Consider the following 21,070-nt stretch of genomic DNA (forward strand, 5'->3'; position numbering starts at 1 on the left):
AAAGAAGAGTAATTGTGAGGAGGAAAAGTGAGAGTTGTCTTAAAAAATATGAATGCACAGGGAGCTCATTAACCGACTTGGATTTTAAAAGAAATTTACAGAAGATACTAAGAGCAGGACACTAGTAAGCTGGAGAGTGTCTAGAGATGGGTGATTAGAATGGTACAGGGTACAAGGGCCTCAAGTTCATTCTGTATGAGGGTTGGCTGAAGAAATTAGGAATCTTTAGCCTTGAGTAGACTTAGAGAACATATGTGACATCTGCGTTGAAGTATTTAGAGAGCTATTATGTAAAAGAAAGATTATACTTTTTCTGTTGTTCCCAGAGAGTAGAACTAGGAACTATGAGTGAAAATTGTGAAGAGACAAATTTAGGCTTGACATAAGGAAAACCTTAATAGCATTTAAATCTGCCATAAGCAGAATAGTCTACTTTATAAGGCAACAGAACTGAAGTTCTCCATCTGTTTGTTAGCTCTCTTTTAGAGGTTGGACTCTGTATGGGTTGGACTAGATGACTTTGGAGATTCTTTGTGAGACCTAGACAAACATTGTCATATTTGATTAGGAACATTTCCAGTTTTAAAGCACTTGCTACACTTCTGTGTGTATGTGTGTGTGTGTGTGTGTGTGTGTGTGTGTGTGTGTGTGTATGCGTATATATTTTTTCCATTATGAAATTTTAAATATGTTATTACTCTGTTGACTCCCCTGTTTCAGTTAATGACACTATCATCTTTCCCTACTGAGACATAAGCTTAAAAGTAGCCCTGTCCTTTGTGCATAATTTTTTTAAAAATCAGTTGCTAATTTCTGTCAATTTGATTTTCAGATTATCTTTTACATTCACACCACCACCCTAGTTAAATACATTATTACCTTTTACCTGAACTATTGCAGTCATCTCCTAGCTAATTTCTTTGTCTCTAGTGTTACTCCTGTGTAATCACTCCTATATGTTTCTGCCAGATTAATTTTCCTGAAGCATGTCTTTGATCATATTACCTCTTATCTCCTCATCCCAGTTCCTAAAGTCTTCTATGGCTTCATGTTGCTTAATATTCAAGGCGTTTTATAATTTAGCATCACCTATGCAGTCTTATTTCTACTATTTTACTTTTGTGTACTACAAACTCCTATCAAATTAAAAAACTTGTTCATGAACATTGGCCTAATTGGTTCGATTTCTGTACCTTTGGTCATAATACTGCCTGTACCTGCAATGTATTCAACCCTCACCTTCATGGCTCTGCTTATTCTGTTCCTTCTCTCTGCCCTTCAAGGCCTAGTTGAAATGTTACTTTTCTTCATGAAGCCATCCATGACGAGTCTCTTAGATACTTGTAACCTCTGTCCTTCTTCTAAATTTCTATGGCACTTTCATATTCTCTTATACAGTTGTCATTTTCATCCTTAAATCTTTTTAGACTCTACATTTTCTTGAGGGTGATATCTGTCTCATCTTTGAATTTTCTGTAATACCTATTATACAGTACCTTGCGTGTAGTAAGTGTTCTATAAACATGTGTCAAATAAATGAAAAAGATCTATTATCATGACTTTTTCAAATTATTTTTGGAGTTATACAGAGAAAATGTCTTGTTACATGTAGGACATTTTAAAAATTGATTTGTGTTAATATGTTTTTCAGTCTCAAATATGAGGGAGCTATTTTTATCATGAGAGAAAATATTCACATCATAAATAATGAAAACAAAAATAAACATCATATGATCTAGCTCCTTTACTGATGAGTAAACTAAGGTGTTTAATAGGGATGGCTCATATATATCCCTATAGGTTATACAAAGTACTTTATATACATTATTTCAGCTAGTAGGGTCTGAGACAGGATTTAAACCCTTGTCTTCCTGTTCTGTCCACTGTACCACACTAAGTGACTTGCTTAGGGGAGACACACACACTCTCTCTCTCTCTCCCCCTCTCCCTCTCCCTCCCTCTCCAGAAAGAGAGATGTCTGGCTGTCTATCTATCCTGTCAAGTTAGTGGAAAGGATGGGGTTAGGACTGAATCTTCTGACTTCAAACCTAGTATTTTTTTCCACTCTAACACATTGCCTTTTCTTTGAAATATTTTTAAATTTTATAGTCCCCACTGGATTAGATTTAAATTTGTATTAATGATGTGTAATTTTATCACAGAGGGAAGCTTATCCAGCACATGGAATGAAAAATACAGTTCCTTACAGAAAACACCAGTTTGGAAAGGCAAGAACACAGCCTCTTCAGTGGAGATGGTAAAGAGTAATTTATTTTCTTATTTGTAATGATAATGAAATTATCATTTACATGTTATTACAGAATAATAATTCTCACAGATAGCATTGCTCAAAGGTTTCCTTTCCCCCAAATAGAATATTTGAGGTACTTGGATGAAAATAGTAGACGCTTTATTATTTTTTCAAGCATAATTCAATCAGTAAAAATTTAGTTAGTTCTCATTGCTGTTTCTGTATTGTCCTTAAAAAGTTTTCTGAGTGTGTTATTGTTTGTGGTTCTGTTAGGTAATGTATGTAAAATAACTACATATATTTGGTTCTTATCTCATTATCATGCTGGAAATGTTTTGAGTACAATCCTAGTAACAGTCTAAGTCTATTTCCCTAAGGATTGATTTAGGTAAGTAGAGTTTCATTAGAAGTAGGCTGGTTACTTGGTGATGAATTCTTTGGTCACAGCAACACATGAAATGGAAGAAAGAAAAATACAAAGTAGGCATCAATTCTTTGTATCTTCCTCTGACTTCCAAATGACACAACAGAAAAGGGGGCAGCCAGTACAGTGCTAAGACTCACACAGTTTTTAGACCATTTTAGATCAAGAAAATTAGTACAAAGCTGAGAAAATAGAAATTAGAAAAAGGCATAGTGTACAATTAAAACAACTATTTAAACAGATTATCAAGGACAAAAAAATGGAATGTGGATGAAAAAGAAGATGACACAGACTCGAATGCTTTCATATAGAAGTTTAACTGATGCAGATGAATAACTATAACAGGGTAACCAAAAGAGCCTAAAAAGTACGTTTGTGTGCCGACACTTGACTAACTTGACTAGCTATATGGGTATTCTAAATGTGAGATAGTTATCAAATGACCAGTGAATGTCAATTTTGACTACAAGTGAAAACATTAGAAATACCAAAGTTGTAGCTAAATGGAATTATGAAAAAGCAAATGTTAAGTGGTTGATGAAGTTGGTTTTATTGTGTGTCCAAAGGTAGCACGAAAAATCGTTTCATGGGACATTTGATCATCTTGTATTTCATTGCCCGTATTAAGTATTTGCAAAAAGCTCACCATGAAAATAATTGCATCTTATGCATTAATATCAGTTGCAAAGGATGAAGAAAAATTCTGCAAAGAATTCAGTGGTACCTTACATTTTAAATCAACATACTTTGATGGCTTGGTGATTTCAGTGCAAAACATGTCAGGACAGCAAGAAATATGTTGGAAAATATGGATTACAAATAAGGAAATTAAAGAAGTCAAAGACTTACTAACTAGAAGCTTCATACTTAAATATCATGAATACTTTCTTCAAGAAAAGAATGAAAAGGTGCTAGACTCCGTGAGAAGCAGATAAACTAAAAAAAACCCAAAATTGATCATATTTTAACAGGTAGGAAATGACTCAGTATTGACATGAGACTCATTCTTGAATCCACTTTTTGTGTATAATCAGACCACCAACCTGTTAGAATCGAAATCTATTTGTGTACAGTTGGAGCAAAGAAAATGAGTACAAATCTAAGAAAAGAGAAATTAGAAAAAAACATAGCTTACAATTAAAACAATGATTTAAACAGATCATCAAGAACAAAAAAAATGGAATGTGGATGAAAAAGAAGACACAGACTATAATGCTTTCATTTAGAAGTTTAACTTTTGCAAATGAATAAGTATGACAGGGTAACCAAAAGAGCCCATAAAGTACATTTGTGTGCTGACACTTCACTAACTTCCAAGTGGAATCAGAGAACAGCTGAAAGTTATACCATTATATGATACAAACTACTTTGTAAAATTGTATATGGAAATGTTCTCTCTCTCTTTTTTTTGTGTTTGTTAAGTTCAGAATTTTCAAAAAGATTAAAAACAAAAAACTTTTATAAAAAAGAACAATGGAAGTTTTTTGAACAGTATTGCCTCATAAAACAGAGAAGTCATGGAGGATACAAGCAATTTAAAGAAAATTTGGTGTGAGACTCAACTAAGCAGTGTCTTCCTGAGAGTGTTTTAGGGATGAAAATGAAAGTAGGACAATAGAAGAAAAATGAAAAAGCTTTTGACAAACTCTTTTTTTTGCAGTCAAAGACATTGGAACCACATACTCATACTAACATCCCAGATATGTTTATAGAGAAGAGAGAAATGGTATTAAAGAGAATAGAGATAATAAAAACAGCCAGATTAAACCAAATCTGTATATGAGTTCCATGCTAAAAGTGATAAAGTTGCGAATGCATAGATTCATAAGATATCTGAAGGCAGGGAAGATAGAAAAAGTATATAAAAAAACACAGGACTCTATTAATACTTTTTAAAAGGTTATTTGGAGAATATTAATGACTTACATGCCAACTTTCCCATCTATTTACATTTTTTATGAGGGAAATCTGCATGTGAATTGAGGGCAATAAAAGTATTAGTACTGTTAGAGGCAGGCTTTTACAAGCAGTGTTCCACATGGAGGACATAGTTCCATTACACAATTGACTGAAACATGTAGATCTTGCTGTGCTTATTGTTTATTAATTATCTAAAAAAACCTTTGATGCAGAAGAGCAAAACACTACTTTTTAAAGGTTTTTGTCCAACAAGGGGTCTTCTATGCATATATCAAAATTATTCAAGATTTCCTTGAAAGATATTACAAGACATAATTTAGGAGATGTGTGCTTAACAAAGGTGTTTGCTACTCTCATGGAGAAAATCCAAGAAAGAATCCAAATTCAAAAAGGATTCCATATGGCTAGTCATGTTCTCCAGATGCTTCTGTTTGCCAATGACATCATGCTAATAGCATGTACTAATAACCCTATAGTGTTGCAGAGCCTCCTGGATGAGAACCTACCACTCAGTAGTTTGGCATAACCATGAAAAACCAAATGGATGAATACATATTGTCCAGACAATGAAACACAGTTAGATTGAGAACCTATAGTCTTTCCATCTGTTTATTAGTATGTGTGTAAATAATCTTGGCAAGCCACTCCCATATGTAGGGCAAGTTCAGCCCAAAATAAACAGGATGAGCAGTCTGGGTTGTCCTTGGGAAAGAGTAAAGCTCTTTTTTTTTTTTAAGCCAAAGGGAAAAAACATAAACTTGAATGATGTGTTAATTGTTCTGTATCTCCTTCTGATTTTTCTTTTCTTTAAAAAAAAATTGCATTTAATTTTTTTCAATTAGCAAAAATCTATTTTCTCTCCCATTTCCCAAATTGGAGGCGAGGACAGAAACTTATGATAAGCACAGTTAAGTAAAACAAATTCCCACTTTGGCCATGTCCAAAAAAAGCATGTTTTATGCACCGTGAGTCCATCACTTCTCTCTTAGGAGAGGGGTGGTTCTAGTTCTGCTCAGTTCACTCTGTATTAGTTCATAAAAGTTTTTCCAGGTTTCTTTGAAACAGTTGCTTTCATCATTATTTCTTTTGGCCTAATAGTATTCCATTGCTAAAGCTCATTTAATGATTTCACACTTCCTCTAAAAACAAAGTATTCTTCTGGTATTGTTGCATGTCTGTGAGGCATGAAACAACTAGTCCTCAAAGAATTAAACAGGAATATAACTCAGAGGGCGGTGGAGTCGTGCGTGACGGTGGTAAGTACACTGCAACATGTAACAAGTAACAATGAAGAACTAGAATAAAGAAGATCATCGATACTTGTCTGATTGAAGAAGACAGGTTAATCATGTGGCAAAAGCAAGACCAAAGAACAGCCACCCCTTGTGTTCCACTGGTGCCTCATAATGTGTCAGTAGAAAGTGAGGAAGGCCTCCAGCACATTAGGTGAACCCCCTGTGGCAAACTGTGGGATACAAAGTCAAACATTGCATACGATGGGTTGCCACCTTGTATTTTTAAATAGGAAATATGCACCAATGAGATCATAGATCCTTTTGAGTGTGAGAGTTTTGTGCTCAAGAAACTTATAGTAAAAACAAATAGAAGCATTTAAACAATCAAATAGAAATAATACTGGAATAGATAATAAACTACACTTTGTATACACCAAGCAAAAGTACATTTTAGAGGTAGATGATAAGGGTATATAACCTTGTAATTGCCATTTGGGGGCTTTCCTTCTGTTCCTGCCCAACCAAGTACCAGGCTGATGGAGTAGAACTGAGAGAGGAGCATTTGGAGACCAATCATGTGAAAGTATTTGTCTGACTGCTTTCTGAATTATAAATTACCTTTGTCATTTTATCTTCCATTGACATTTCTAATGAAGTCATGGCTATATCACCCTGTTGTGGGAATATATATCATATATAAAAATGGAAAATTGTTCTTGATTTTTAATTTAATTCTTTTACATTTATGTCGTATAGCCCTTCAGAAATTCAAAACGAAGCCGTCTTTTTTGTGAAGATGATGACAGACAATTAAATACAAGGTCCCCTAAAAGAAACCAGAGAGTTGCAATGGTTCCACAGGTATGTGTGAGTCAAAAGCATTTCCTAAAGTGAAAGAAGACTAGCAGTCTAGCATAATACAGTTTGAGCCAGCATTTTATAAATTTCTGGGAAATAAGTTATTTGTAGAAACTGGTATACAAGATTCAAAGTGAAAACAGTGATACCAAAGTGATACTCTTTATTTCTGTTTCCTGACTCAGTTTTTGTGTCAGAGTTATCAGTAGGAAGTTATTACTTTATTATTAACTTCAAACTTGAAAGTCAATCCTACACCCTTACTCTTCTTTCTTAGGCATAGCAGACATTAAATAAATAGATTTGCAATATGAGAGCCTTTTTTTTTCCTCTCCTGGAAATGAGGAAGAATAAGTCATGCATACTACTGAGGGGGCAAGTAGTACTTTTTCTTTTTTGTCTCAAAGAGGATAGTATATGGAGTGAAATCAAATAATCTCTTTCACTATTAGCATCCCTGTTTCTTAGTTGATGATCTGTATATCAGTGCGGCATATAAGAAAGAATAGAAGCTAAGCAAGTAAGTATTGAATTTAGTAGTGTGGCATATACAGAACTCACAATCTATCTTCTTAGCATACTCTGCGCTCTTAGTACAACCGCGTTTCTGACAGCATCCTTAAAAAAATGAATCATTGTAATGGAGATTTTATTTTCCCATCAGAAAATGATTATGACTGAGTTGTGTTTCAGACCACAGGTAGACCAGATTATACAGGTGATCAAGAATATTTTATAAAATTGAATTTATATTAACAATACTCTCCATAGAAATTTAAAATAGTGAAAACATGTCCTTGCTCCTATGAAATGACTGTAAATGTAACCTTCCTTATGGGCAACTAAGTGGTGCAGTGGATTAGTCTTGGAACCAGGAAGACATCTTCATGAGTTCAAATCTGGCCTCAGACATTTACTGGCTGGGAGAACCCTGGGCGAGTTACTTAACCCTGTTTGCTTCAGTTTCTCATCTGTGAAATAAGTTGGAGAAGGAAATGTAAACCATTTCAGTATCTTTGCCAAGAAAACCCCAAAATGAGGTCATGAAGAGTAAAACACGACTGAAATAACAACACCACCAAGGAACTTCAATGCACTTTTTTGGAGAAAATTTTTTATATTTTATGATTTTTTTCTGAGTATATGTAAAAACAATTTTTATCATTCATTTTAAAAAGTTCTGAGTTCCAGATTCCCACCCTTCCCTCTCCCTTCCTTGAGAAGACAGGCAATTTGATAAAGATTATACATGTGCAGTCATACAAAGTGTATTTTTATATTAGCCATGTTGCAAAATAAAATACCCAAAAAGCCCTCAAAAAATAAGGAAAGTTAAAAAAAAATATGCTTCATTCTGCATTCAGTTCTGTCTCTGGAGGTGGATAGCATTTTTCATCATAAGTCCTTCAGAATTGTCTTGGATGCTGAGGATAGCTAAGTCATTCACAGTTGGTCATCATACAGTATTGCTGAAACTGTAGACAATGTTCAGGTTCTGCTCACTTCACTTTACATCTGTTCTTCTAAGTCTTCCCAGGTTTTTCTGAAAGCATCCCCCTTGTCATTTCTTATAGCACAATAATATTCTATCATAATCATATGCCACAGCTTGTTCTACAATTGATGGGCATCCCTAATGCACTTTAAAATTTACGTATAATACAAAAATTAGTCTTCCCGTATGGAGTATTTGAACTTTAAAACCAAGATGAAAGCCATAATAAATATCAATTAAACATTTAATATTAATTTTGCTTGCCTTCTAAGAATTTAGAAGGATTTAGAGGGGAGAATTATTTGAATAGCCCATTTTTCTTCTTTTAAGTAGGTTTTTATTGATGTTTTTTGTTTTTTACTTCACCTAGATTTTCCACTTTATCCTTTTCTCTACCCATAATAAAGAATTTTTCAGAAGAGGAGAATAAAAAAAAATTCAGCAAATGCTATCAGTACATCAGAAGAAAAACAGATGTGATTTGTGATGTTCTGCATCCTTAGACACACCTCTTCCCCACCTACGCAGAGGAAAGAGTGAGGTGTCTTATGTCTTCTTTAGTGTCCCATTTATTTTAAGCTTTTACTTTTTTCAGTTAAATTTTATTCTCTCTCTCCACTGCCAATGAAAAAAGAAAAAAAAACAAAACCTTTGTGATAAATATGCATAGTCAAACAAAACAAATACCCATGTTGGCTGTGCCCAGAAATCTGTGTCTAATTCTGCATTTTGTACATCACCTCTTTGTCAGGAGGTAGGTAGCACTCTTCATTATCAGTCCTAAGGCATGATGGGTGATCATTGTATTAATCAAAGTCCTTAAGACTTTCAAAACTGTTCATTTTAACATGTTGTTATGGTATGAATTGTTGTCCTGATTCTACTCACTTCAGTCTGGATCGGTTTATACAAGTCTTCCCAAGTTTTTCTGAAACCATCTTTTTCATCATGTCTTACAACAGTATTGTATTACATCACATTCATATACCATAATTTATTCAGTTATTCTCCAACAGGTGGACACCCTCTTAGTTGCCATTTCTTTACCATGACAGAAAGAGCTACCATAAATATTTTGTACATGTGTCCTTTTCTTCTTCATTTGATCTTTTTGGGGCAAGGGCCTAATAATGATGCTGCTAGGTCAAAGGATATGCAGAGTTTAGTAATTTAGGGGGCATGTTCCCAAATTACTTTTCAGAATGCTGTAACAATTTACAGTTACACTAAAAGTACATTAATGTATCTGTTTCCTTCCCTTCAGCTCCTCCATCTTTTGTCATTTTCCTTTTTTGTCAGTTTTCCCAATCTGATGGTTGTGAAGTAGTCTTAAGCTTTTTCTTAAGTTTAAACCAGTGTCTTTTTTTTTCCTCTTGACTAAGTTTTGCAGTAGCAATTACAGCTGAACTCTAAGTTTTGGTTGTTGTCTGTAAAAGTAGCCCTTGCAGCCAGATATTTGAAGGTTTCATGAAACTTTAGTTCTGTCTCTTGAATCTAGAACTCTTATTCATGTTTTTTATGTTCTTGCTCTTAACCATCCCAAGAACCTCCTGCATCCTAGACAACATAAGAGCAGTCTTGAAGGGGAAAAGAAGTCATAAAACATTGAAGAGTATGTATTGTAGGGAGAGAAAAAAATTGTGTTCTTTTACTTGATTATGATAAGAAGGTTTTAGGGTTTGGTTATATGACCATAAGCCCCAGCATTTTAAAAATACTAACTGACCTAGTTTCACCATTATGCCTTCTACTTAAAAAAATCAGATACGAAGTATTAATTTGATAATGGTGAATAAGCCTAGTGAAATTCAAAACCATTGTATCTTGGGACTGTGCTAAAAAAATTATTAAAAAGATTATTCAAAATAAGAAAATTTGCTATAGATAGAAAACTTTTATTTTCAAAATCTTAGTATTAATAACAGATAAATTCTTAATATGTAGCAGGTATCTTTACAACAAAAAGTTCTTTAAAATACAGTTGCATATGGTCTGTAGCAAGACTTTATTATCTGATTATAATTAATTTTCTTGTGATACAGTGTAACAAATCTTTTCTCTAAGTAATGTTTTTTTCAGTCTACTTTTCCTTGTGCCTTATAACCCCCTAACCTTGTTCTTCCTTCTCACTGTGACTTTGACTCCCATTCCATCTATCCCCTACTTTTTTCCTAGACCATTACACCCCACATGGGCACCACTCTCCTTTTTACCTTCTCTCAAACTTTGGGTGAGGCACTTCAGCTTTGCACTTTCCCCTTCTCTTGCATTTGTTGTCTCTCCCTGCCCTTTGTCTGATAAACTTTGCCTTGCCAAAGTTTTGCCTTTGCCTTAGATTATTCCCACTATCTACCTTCTTTGGTCTTACTCATATACTGTTGAACAAAGCTGGAAGAAATCACAAAACTATTCTGAGTCCACTACAAATTTATATCATCTAATCTCAACTGGGCCCTCATTTCAGCAAGATATTTTTTCCCTCCCTTCTCTATCCGCCATTGCACTTTCCATATCAGATTTTCCAAACCTTATTTCTCCTCAGGTATCCCATAAAACACCTTCTCCACCCTCTTAGCTGAGAACTTTTGTCTTATACTTCACAAAAAAACATTGTAAACATTTGCAGACACTTCATCTTCTCATCTCACATCATCCAGACATATTACCCTACTTTTTTCTCCTTACTTCTGTCTCAGATCCTCTTTAATCTTCAGTTTCTGCCTCCTGGCTTCTTCCTTAGTGCTGACAAATAGGTATTTGTCTTCCTCATCCTTAAAAACCCTCACTTGGTTCCGCTATCCTTGTTTTACTATCATCCTTTATCTTTCTGCTTCATGGCTAAATTCCTTGAGAAAGCCATTTGCACTAAGTGCCTCCACTTCTCTCCTTTCACTCCCTTCTAAACTCTTTGCAGTCTGGCATCAGCCCTTATCATTCATCTCAAACTGTCTTCTCCAAAGTTACCAGTGATCTCCTAATTGCTGTATCTAATGGCCTTTTTTCAATTCTCATCCTTATACCCTTCCTGGGTATTTTTTCCTCTAGGCTTTCATAACATTGCTTTCTCCTGTTTGTCTTCCTATCTGTCCAAACTCTACTTCTTAATCTACTTTATGGTTTCTTCATCCATGTCATAGCAGCTAACCATGGTTATCCTCTAAGGCTTTGTCCTGGACTTTCTTTTCTTCTCTGTATCTAACTTTGTGATTTCATCAGCTCCCACAGGTTCATTTATCATCTCTATGCAGATGATTCCCAGATTATATAGCCAAGTATTTCTTCTGAGTTAGTACTCTATCACCATATTCCTTTTGGATTTATCAACCTGGATGTCCCAGAGATATCTCAAACTCAACATGTCTAAGATAATTCATTATCTTCCCTTCTACGTTTAAACCCTTACTTCTTCTGGGCTTCCACATTACTGTTGACAGTACTAGTATCCTCCCAGGCTCTCATCCTCTGTGTAATCCTTGACTTTTCACCCTTATTTACCCCACATATCCATTCCATTGCCTTGCCTTTTCTATCTTTACAACATCTTTCTCCACTCACAAAGCCACAATCCTTGTTCAGTATCTTGTCATTTCTCCACCTGGACTTCTGCTGTAGCCTTATAATTGGTCTCCCTTCCTCAACTGTCTCTTCACTCAGCTGCTAAAGTGGTTTTTGTAAAGCACAAATCTGACCATATCCTCTGCTCATTGAGCTTCAGGGGCTCCTTACTACCTCCAGTATCAAGTATAAACTCATCTGACATTTAAGCTCTTCGACCTGACCCCTTCCTATCATTTCAGGGTTCTTATATTTTATTTCCTTCCACATATGCTGTGATCTAGCTACATTGACCTATTTGCAGTTCCTCAAACTCAGCACTCCATATCCCTTCTCTATGCCTTAGTATTGGCTGCCCCTCATGCCCACTCAGAGGTTTCCACCCAGTCACTTTCACCTCTTCATTTCCCCGGATTCCTTCAAGACTCAGCTCAAATTCTACTTTGTGTGGTAGGCTTTACTGTGTCCCTTCAGCTGCTAGTGCCTTTCTCTCACACAGTACCTTCTGTCTACTCTTTATATGTCTTATCTTTGCCTAGCTATTTTTATTTGTTTTCTCCATTAAAACGTATACTCCTTGTAGGCAGGAACTTTTTTTCCCTTTCTTTTCCTTTGTATCCTCAGTGTTTAGCTTCTTGCCTAACACATAATAAGTATTTAGTAAATACTTGTCAACTGAATGACTGCTCTAATGTCCTTGATGAAACAGATATTTATCTTAAAAGAAAAACACACTTGCTTATAGATACTGTTTGCATTTCACTTGCTAATTTACTTTGGTTTCACTTGCTTCTATATCTTACCTAACTTTAGAATGCCACACCTCCAAGACCTCCTTGGTTTCTTAATCCTCATTAACCCTAGCATTCATTTTCTTATTCAGTTGTTCAACATTTCTGGTGAAAGCCATAAAACTGACTGGATTTCATGTACTGTACAATTAATTGTATATGACTTCAACTGGGCATTCTCTGCTATTCAGCAGTCCTTTTACTCAAACCCATTCCTTGTCTTATTCTCTGGTGCAGCTGTTCCAAACACTCATTCCCTGACCCCATATTTACAGCACATAATTTACCAGGCTGCTTCACTGAAAAAATTAAGATCCTGTTATAATCCTTCCATACCACTTTTTTTGTGATTCTAATCTATGCTTTCCTCTAAACTCTCTGTAAAAGATCTGCCTTCAGAGATTTGCATGGTAATAGGTGAAGTAGAGATAAAGGGCTCAGGATCTGCCATTTCAAGTTAATTTCTTTATGACTCAAGTCAGTGCAACTTCCATAAAAGCCCTTACAGTATAACTGGAGACCTGAGCTTCAAAGCCAAAAATACACATTCTGACCTGTAGGATCGTAGATTCTTACTGCTCCTTGGATACCCCATTCCTATTAGCCTTGTAAACTGTGCTAGAGGTTGAAGTTAAGATGCCATGTTGTATTTGGTTTGTGTTCTTCTAGAATCATATACTTGTTTGATTTTTCTTTACACTGGAGGTGCCATAGTGAGATAATTATTTCATATTGTTAATGCTTATGGCATCATCATTACACCTAGAACTGGCATTGAATATATGGATGAGCTCTTATCCACTCCCAGAGCTGGAATTAGGCCTCCCCAAAAGATGTATTTTCCAATTTTTATGAGATCTAGAACTGTATGTCTTAACTTCTGGCACACAATCAGGATTACTTTTGTCCATAGGACAATCTTTTCCCAAGGGGAGTTGGCCTTACTTTTTATTGGCATGCATTGCCAATAAATATTGCTAAAGCTTTCAGGTACAGTGAGAAAGTAGCGTCACCTTTACATTATGATGAAGTCTTGGAGTTGGACTTGGAGGCTAGGAAACCTACCCCTCCTTTCCCTCCACCCCCAAAAGGAAACGTATCTAAACTTATGCATCCAGATGATCATTGTTGTGTTCAAAATAGAGTCCTTGGAAGCTTGTAATAAAAGTTTATACATAACGTTACTATTGTTCAAAAGGTGTTTTGAACTTTACTTTTCAGTTATTCTCATTGTCTGTGATACAGTCATCAGGGCATTTGTTTAATTCAGCGAACTTTTTTGACCATTGTTAGCTAGATCTTTTTGAGCATATACAAAAATGAATGGAATGTGACCTTGTTCTCAAGGCATTTTACAATCCAGTGGGGGCAAATAAGTATAATACAAAGAATATCAAAGTGCATATGAGGAAAAATGTGCAAAGGTACTGTTATTAGGGCCCAGAATATTTGCTGTGGTGCAGATTTTCAGCGTTTAAGGTTGTATTTGCTTTTTGCAAATAGAAGTTTGAGAGTCAAGTCTACTTACAAACGCAAGGGACTGGGAGGATGGTGGTGTGCCCTGTACAGTAACAGGGAAGGTAGGGGATTGAACAGGGTTTAGAGGGAAAGATAACAAGTTCTGTTTTAGACATAGTGAGTTTAAGATGTCTACTGGACTTCTAGTTTGAGATGTCTTAAAGGTAGTTGGAGGTGTGAGATTGGAGGTCAGAGGACAGTTTGGGACAGGATAGGTAGATTTGAGAATCATCAGCCTAGAGATGGTAATTAAATCCATGAGAGTTGATATCACCAGGTGAAGTAGTATAGAGGGAGAGAGAAGAGAGCCCAGAAGAACCCTGAAGAACACCTATGGTTAAAGGGTATAAGAGGATTGTGCAAAGAAGATAGGAGTGGTCTGGTAAGTAGGCAGAGAACCAAGATGGTGATGTCCTGAAAAACCTAGAGAGATGAGAGTATTAAGGAGGAAAGAGTGATCAACAAAGTCACAGGCTGCAGAGAAATCAAGAAGAATGGGGATTGAGAAAAGGCCACTGGAAGGGGCAGCTAGGTGGCTCAATGGATAGAGCACTGGCCCTGAAGTCAGAAGGACTTAAGTTCAAATCTGGCCTCAGACCAAACACTTGACACTTACTAGCTGTGTCACCCTTGGCAAGTCACTTAACCCCAATTGCCCTTTAAAAAAAAAAGAAAGAAAGAAAAAACCCACTGGATTTGGCAGTTAAGAGATCATTAATAATTTTGGAGAGGGCAATTTCAGTAGAATAAGATTGGAAGGTCAATTGTAAGGGGTTAAGAAGAGAGTGAAAGAGAAAGTAGAAGCACATATTGTAGATAATCTTTTCTAGGAATTTAGCTACAAGGACAGAATAGATATAGGGTGTTTGTTAACAGGGATAAAAGGATAATTGAGAATGTTTTCAGGATAGGGTAGACATAAACATTTTTAGGTAGTAGAAAATAAGCCACTAGGCAGGGAGAGAATTGAAAATAAGTGAGAGTGGGGATGACAGAGGGCTATCAGTAAAATATGTGGCAAAGTTCTCAGCTGAGAGAGTATAAGAAGCCATGGAATGTTTGAGGAAGAATAAAGTTTTGGGATTGCTGCAGTGGAGAGTGAGTTGATAAAGTAGGTATAGGAGGATTGCTTGGTGACTGTGAGGGCCCAGTTGAGATTGTGTAGCATAACTTTGTAGTGGACATAGTTAAAAATTAAGTGATTTTCTCCATGTCTACTTTCATTTAGCAGCACATGTGTAGGAAGGAAGGTAATGAATGACGGGAATGATCCAAGGTTGAGGTTTGGCTAGGTGAAATTGGCAGTATGAGGAATAGGGACTCAAGAGAGGAGGATGTTTGAACACATTTTGTCAGAAATTTCAGTAGTGCAGTCATTATTATGAATGGCTTATAAACTGAGTCTGAAGACCATTTTGAAAAAGGCTTTCCAAAATTCTTGAGCAATTGGAGCATGATTGGAATGAGTAAATAGCCTCCAACAAAGGCTATTGAAGTAGATAACACTCAAAAAAGCCCCACCATAATAATCATAGAATGTACATGGGCAAAAAGATCTAAGACTCTGAAGGAAGAAAAATGTAGGGATAAGGGCTATGTGTGTATTCTCCATATGTGTTCCTTACTTGTCCATTACATTACATGTCTTTTCATTTGATAGTTCACTATTATGGAAACAGGTTGGTTATGAAATTTTGTTCTTCCGCAACCCCAGGATTTTGGTTTCTAGCAATTCTACTATCACCCTATCTACTTCTATTGAAATTACACTGCAGCAAAAAAGTTTGTATACCCTCTGGAATTTGTTATGACAAATTATGACCTTGAAAAGAAAAGTAGAATTTAATTTACTAATTAAAAACAGAACCTACTGGTTTAAAACTTGTTTTTTCCCTCAGGTGCTTTTTTATGTTTTGGGGTTTGTTTGTTTTTTGGCTTCCATTAGAAAAAAAAAACTTCTTCAAAAAATATGGTAACAGCATTCTAGAATTAGGTTGTGAATAGTTTCATTGATTTGTTAGAGCAAAAAATAAAATCGACACTGAATTTGAAGAATAAAAACAAGATTTTTTTTTTGCCTCTTCTTTATTCTTTATCATACACAATAGCCCTCTTTGGGAGGTGAAAAAAGAGAAACACATTTGGAAATAAAGGTGATATAGAACAAAATGTATTTTAAAATATATGACTGGAAAAGTAGGTAGGTTGGTTGTGGAGCAAAACAATGAATTATAGATGGATAGGCATCCATTTTGTTAGGAGGAAACAATCACAGCATAGAAAAGAGTGGGTAGAACTATATCATTGGAGGTACTGCCCACATTGATAAGATTTTGGATCCTTTTTCATATGAGGGCATTATCTAGGGTGGATAATAAGGTGATTATCAATTTTGATTTTTATGATATGTTTTATGAAAACCTTTAGGATTTAAATTAGAATAAAAAAACTCATTAATAAAAAATTTGAGCTTAGGAATTTTGAATGTTTTATAAAGTTATACAAAACTATTTGCCTTTTCTACAGAGGATTACAGATCTCTGTCTTTGCTTAGGAAACTGAATTTCAAATAATCTCTGTTTCATTTCCTAGAAATTCACAGCAACAATGTCAACACCAGACAAGAAGGCTTCACAGAAGATTGGCTTCCGTCTACGTAACCTTCTCAAACTTCCTAAAGCACACAAGTGGTGTATATATGAATGGTTCTATTCAAATATAGATAAGTATGTATTATGTGTTATACTAATTTGAACTATAAATTTAAGTTTTTCAAGCATTATAAATTGAAATCTCATCTATATATGTTTGTTCCTTAGCATTCTTCTTTTTTAGATGAGATTTTTTAAAATGTATTTAGCATAGTGCCTTGCATATAGTAGGTACTTAATACATGGTTATTCTCTTCAATCCTTTTAGATAAAATTTTCTGTTCCTTCTCAAATAAACCTACTTTGTGCATAGTTTTCTTGATTTTTCTTTCTCCTTTTTTGAGAAAGGAGTTGGAAGATCTGTTGATGAATTAAATAAAAGTATCTTTTTAATGTGATTTTTTTAAGGCAATTGGGGTTAAGTGAGTGGCCCAGGGTCACACAGCTAGTGTAAGTGTTTGGTTTGAGGCCAGATTTGAACTCAGGTCCTGCTGACTTCAGGACCGGTGTTTTATCCACTGCGTCACCTAGCTGCCCCGTTTTTAATGTGATTTTTAAAGGACAATAGCAGAAATACTCCAAAATGAACATTCTGTTAATTCTTCAAAGACAGATTAATATCTGCAGTGAAAGATCTGTTTTCTTGGATTTTTATGTTAGTTTGATGATAAAGACATGATTGGTGATAAAAATTATTCAGATAGCATTTTGGAAAATATTGATTGTTACTGTTTTCGAAAGAAGTACTTAAAGAACTCACTAGTAGGTGGCCTGTATATAAATAGGAAGAAGTTGGCAAATATTTGATTGAAGCTTGGCCTCACAGCTATAAGAACTATGGGAAAAATTCTGAAGATTTTGATAGTCACTTGCTAGAAATCTATGTTTTATTAACTAATCATTGTCTTCTAATTTCTTTATTTTATTGGTCACCTACCTGATCTAATTCCACTCTAGTCTAGAAGCTTTGAGTCCCATGAAGATTTAGATTTGAATTGGATCAGCTTCAAGGGATTCGCAACTACTTTGTGTTAAGAAATAGAATGATTTCTGGGCCCAGGTTGGCTCCTGGTTTTAGGGACTTGTGAGTGAGATGATTTCTTGCCTCTTTCCAGGTTTTTAATGGGTTTGGAAAGATTTTTGAGGGTCATGTTTTATCTGAATCACAGAATCAACATCATAGACTCAGCACCAAAAGAGACCTGAGTGTCCACCTGTACCTGAATAAGAGTCCTTTCTACAAAAAAACTTGACAATACCTAGCCTTTGCTTGAAGACTTCTAGTACCTGTGCAAAGTTATTCCAGTTTTAGAGGGATAACTAGGAGTAGCTCTCCTTGTTAGGAACATTTTCCTTTGGGCAGCCAGGTGGCACTGTGGATAGAGCACTGGCCCTGGAGTCAGGAGGACCTGAGTTCAAATCAGATACATGACACTCGCTAGCTGTGTGACTCTGGGCAAGTCACTTGACCTCAATTGCCTCACCCCCCCAAAAAAATAAAATAATATAAGGAACATTTTCCTTGAATCAAACATAAATGTACCTCTCTAAAACCTCTGTCAATTGCCCTTATAAGATTCTGCTTTCTGAGGCCAAGGAGAGCAAGTCTTTACCTTGAAATGCTTAAAAGAGTGTTACCATAGCTTCTTCCTCCCACCTCTAAGTCTTCTCTTCAGCCTAAAACATCCCAGTTCCTTCAACTGAAATTAATACAGCATAATCTCTAGGTCTCTTGTTAGCCTGCTCTGGATATATTCTGTCTAGCCTTTTCTAAATTATCATACCCAGGACTGAAGACAATATTAGATAAAGTAGTATGGCTAGAGCAGACTACAGTAGGACTCTCACTTTCATAATCCTACTCACTGTGCTTTCCTTAATGCAACCTAAGATCTTATTAGCACTTTTGGATTCTTCTTCTTCATCATCATCATCAGTAACATTTATGTAATACTATGTGCCAAGCACTTTCCTAGGCACTTTACAATTGATCCTCACAACAACCTTGGGAGGTAGGTACTGTTACTATTACCATTTTACAGTTGAGGAAATTGAGGCAAACAAAGGTTAATTGACTTGCCCAGGGTCACACAGCTAGTAATTATATGATGCCAGATGTGAACTCTAGTCTTCCTGACTCTAGTATTGGTGCTCCATCCATTGCACTTAATTGCTGAGTTTTTTCAGATCAGCTGCTCTCAAGCTATGCTTCTCCCATCATTTACTTATGAGGTTGATTGTTTTTAAACTGAGTACAAGAATTGGGACATTTTCCCATCTTATATCCATATCTTTTGAAGTTCATATTTGGTTGATTAGTTCCCTAGCATCCTCAATGACCTCTTTAGACAGCTCTCCCTTTTGTTCATCCTCAGAAATGCTTTTCTTTGTGTCTTCATAATTTTATCCTCCAGAGCTTCCCATTCCTCATGGGCAGACTTCACCTAGAGAATATACAATGCTACAGTCCCCCCTTTTACTTATCCCTTTTTTTTATTTGGTAAGATTACCCTTCAAGAGAGCCATATTCCAGAATTGAAGGGATTCTGCTTATCCTTTTTCTAAACCCTTGAAATGAGTGCTTCTCAAATCTAGGCTATATATCAGACTAGAGTTGTTTTTCCTTTCCTGTTTTTTATCACAAATTTTTGGGTGGTGTGGTCACTTCAATCACAAACAAAATAGCATCATTTCCACTTCACCTACCAATGCAAACTCTGCCCCCCCCTTTTGTTTTTTTGCAAGAATTATATTCAGAGTAGTAGTTTCCCTTGTTGGTTCCTCTTCTTTTTAAAGGATCAATTTAAGAGGACCAATGATGAAAAATGCTACCTACCTCCTGTCAAAGAGGTGATGGACTTACATGCAGAATGAAGCACACATTTTTGGACATGGCCAGTATGAAAATTTGTTTTGCTTGATTATGCTTATTTGTATAAGGGTTTTCTTTTTGCTTTTTCTTTTCCCATGGAATTAAGGGAAAATGGGAAGAAGAAAACTAATGTTTCATAATTGAAAACAAATTTAATTTTAAAAAAGAATCAAGTTATCAGTAATTCAAGAAATAGGCGACTATTCTTCTTTGGGAAAAGAGTTCCATCCACTTATCTTTATATTCTAACATAGTGCCTTTTCTAGAATAACTACTTAATAAATGTGGTATGGAATTAAATGTCCAGGAAATTCAAGTTCTCTGTGACTGTTATATTATTCTTCTGTGCCAGGCTTGTGATTTGTTTCCCAAACTCATCCATTTCCTTTTTCTGTCTGGAGGTCTGTATTTTGATGATGATATTGCTTCTGGTTTTTTGTTTTTCGTTTTTTGGGGTTTTTTAGTGAGGCAGTTGGGATTAAGTGACTTGCCCAGAGTCACACCGCTAGTAAGTATTATGTGCCTGAGGTCAGACTGACTCTCCAGGGTCAGTGTTCTGTCTACTTCTCCACCTAGCTGCCCCTATCACTTTTGTTTATACTTCCACTGATTTTCATCCAAGTTCCTTTTATTTGCTTTCTCTTATTCCTATTCCACTTGCAAAAATTTCTTTTTAATAGGCAGTGCTACTCTCACATCTTTTTACCTATCATTCTTTTGCCACAAGGAATACCCTTCCATATTCCAATTGTAAATCCTCTCCTGCCAGATCTCAGTTGTATCTATGAGGCCAAATTTATCTGCTTGCACTATGATCCCTGGTTAATCTTGCTTTTTAAACATGAATTTTTTGTTGATATATTTCATTTTTATATTGCCTCTATTTCTTCCTTCCCTTCCCAGAGACCCATTCCTTAAAACAAAGCATTAAAAAAAAAACAACATTGAAAAAATATGATGTATCCCATACTCATGGCCCCTGACTGCTTCAGTGGAACAGGTAGAAGTGTCTTCTCCTGTCTCTTCTGAGACCAAGCTTGTTCTTTATAATTTTGCAGCATTCTGTTTCAGTTGTTTTGTGGTTCTTGTTTTTAACTGTTTTTGTTGTAGTCATTTTGTATAATGTTTTCCTGACTCTGCTTACATCATTTTGCACTTTTTCTATTAAGTCATCATCCATGTTTTTCTGTATTCATCTCATCTATTACATTCATGTATCACAATTTGGTTAGTCATTCCCTCAATTGATTGAGCATCTACTTAGTTCCAAAAAATTTTGGTATGTTTGGAGCTTTCCTTTTTTTTTTTTATTGACCTCATTGAGAGGGTATATGCCTTAGAAAAAGAATCTCTTGGTCAAAGGATACAGATATTTTTATTACTTTACTCACATTATTTCAATTATTTTCTAGACTGATCAGATTAATGGACAGTTCCAACAACAATGCATCAATGTACATATCTTTTTACAACCCCCATAGCATTGACTACTGGTTTTGA

The 21,070-nt window shown here is 35.5% G+C and overlaps 1 protein-coding gene across 3 annotated transcripts in view; it reads left to right on the forward strand.

Moving 5' to 3' along the window:
- LIN9 (lin-9 DREAM MuvB core complex component) overlaps positions 1-21,070 on the forward strand; it is an 84,757-nt gene that overhangs the window by 39,508 nt on the left and 24,179 nt on the right. For all 3 annotated transcript variants that reach the window (XM_020982142.2, XM_020982141.2, XM_078156283.1), the window contains 3 exons: positions 2,163-2,257; positions 6,587-6,691; positions 16,640-16,773. In XM_020982142.2, the coding sequence (XP_020837801.1) occupies positions 2,163-2,257; positions 6,587-6,691; positions 16,640-16,773 (334 nt within the window). The remainder of the gene's footprint in view (positions 1-2,162; positions 2,258-6,586; positions 6,692-16,639; positions 16,774-21,070) is intronic.

This window comes from Phascolarctos cinereus, unplaced genomic scaffold (assembly GCF_003287225.1).
Source record: "Phascolarctos cinereus isolate Bilbo 61053 unplaced genomic scaffold, phaCin_HiC Scaffold_5;HRSCAF=322, whole genome shotgun sequence".
Lineage (NCBI taxonomy): Eukaryota > Metazoa > Chordata > Mammalia > Diprotodontia > Phascolarctidae > Phascolarctos > Phascolarctos cinereus.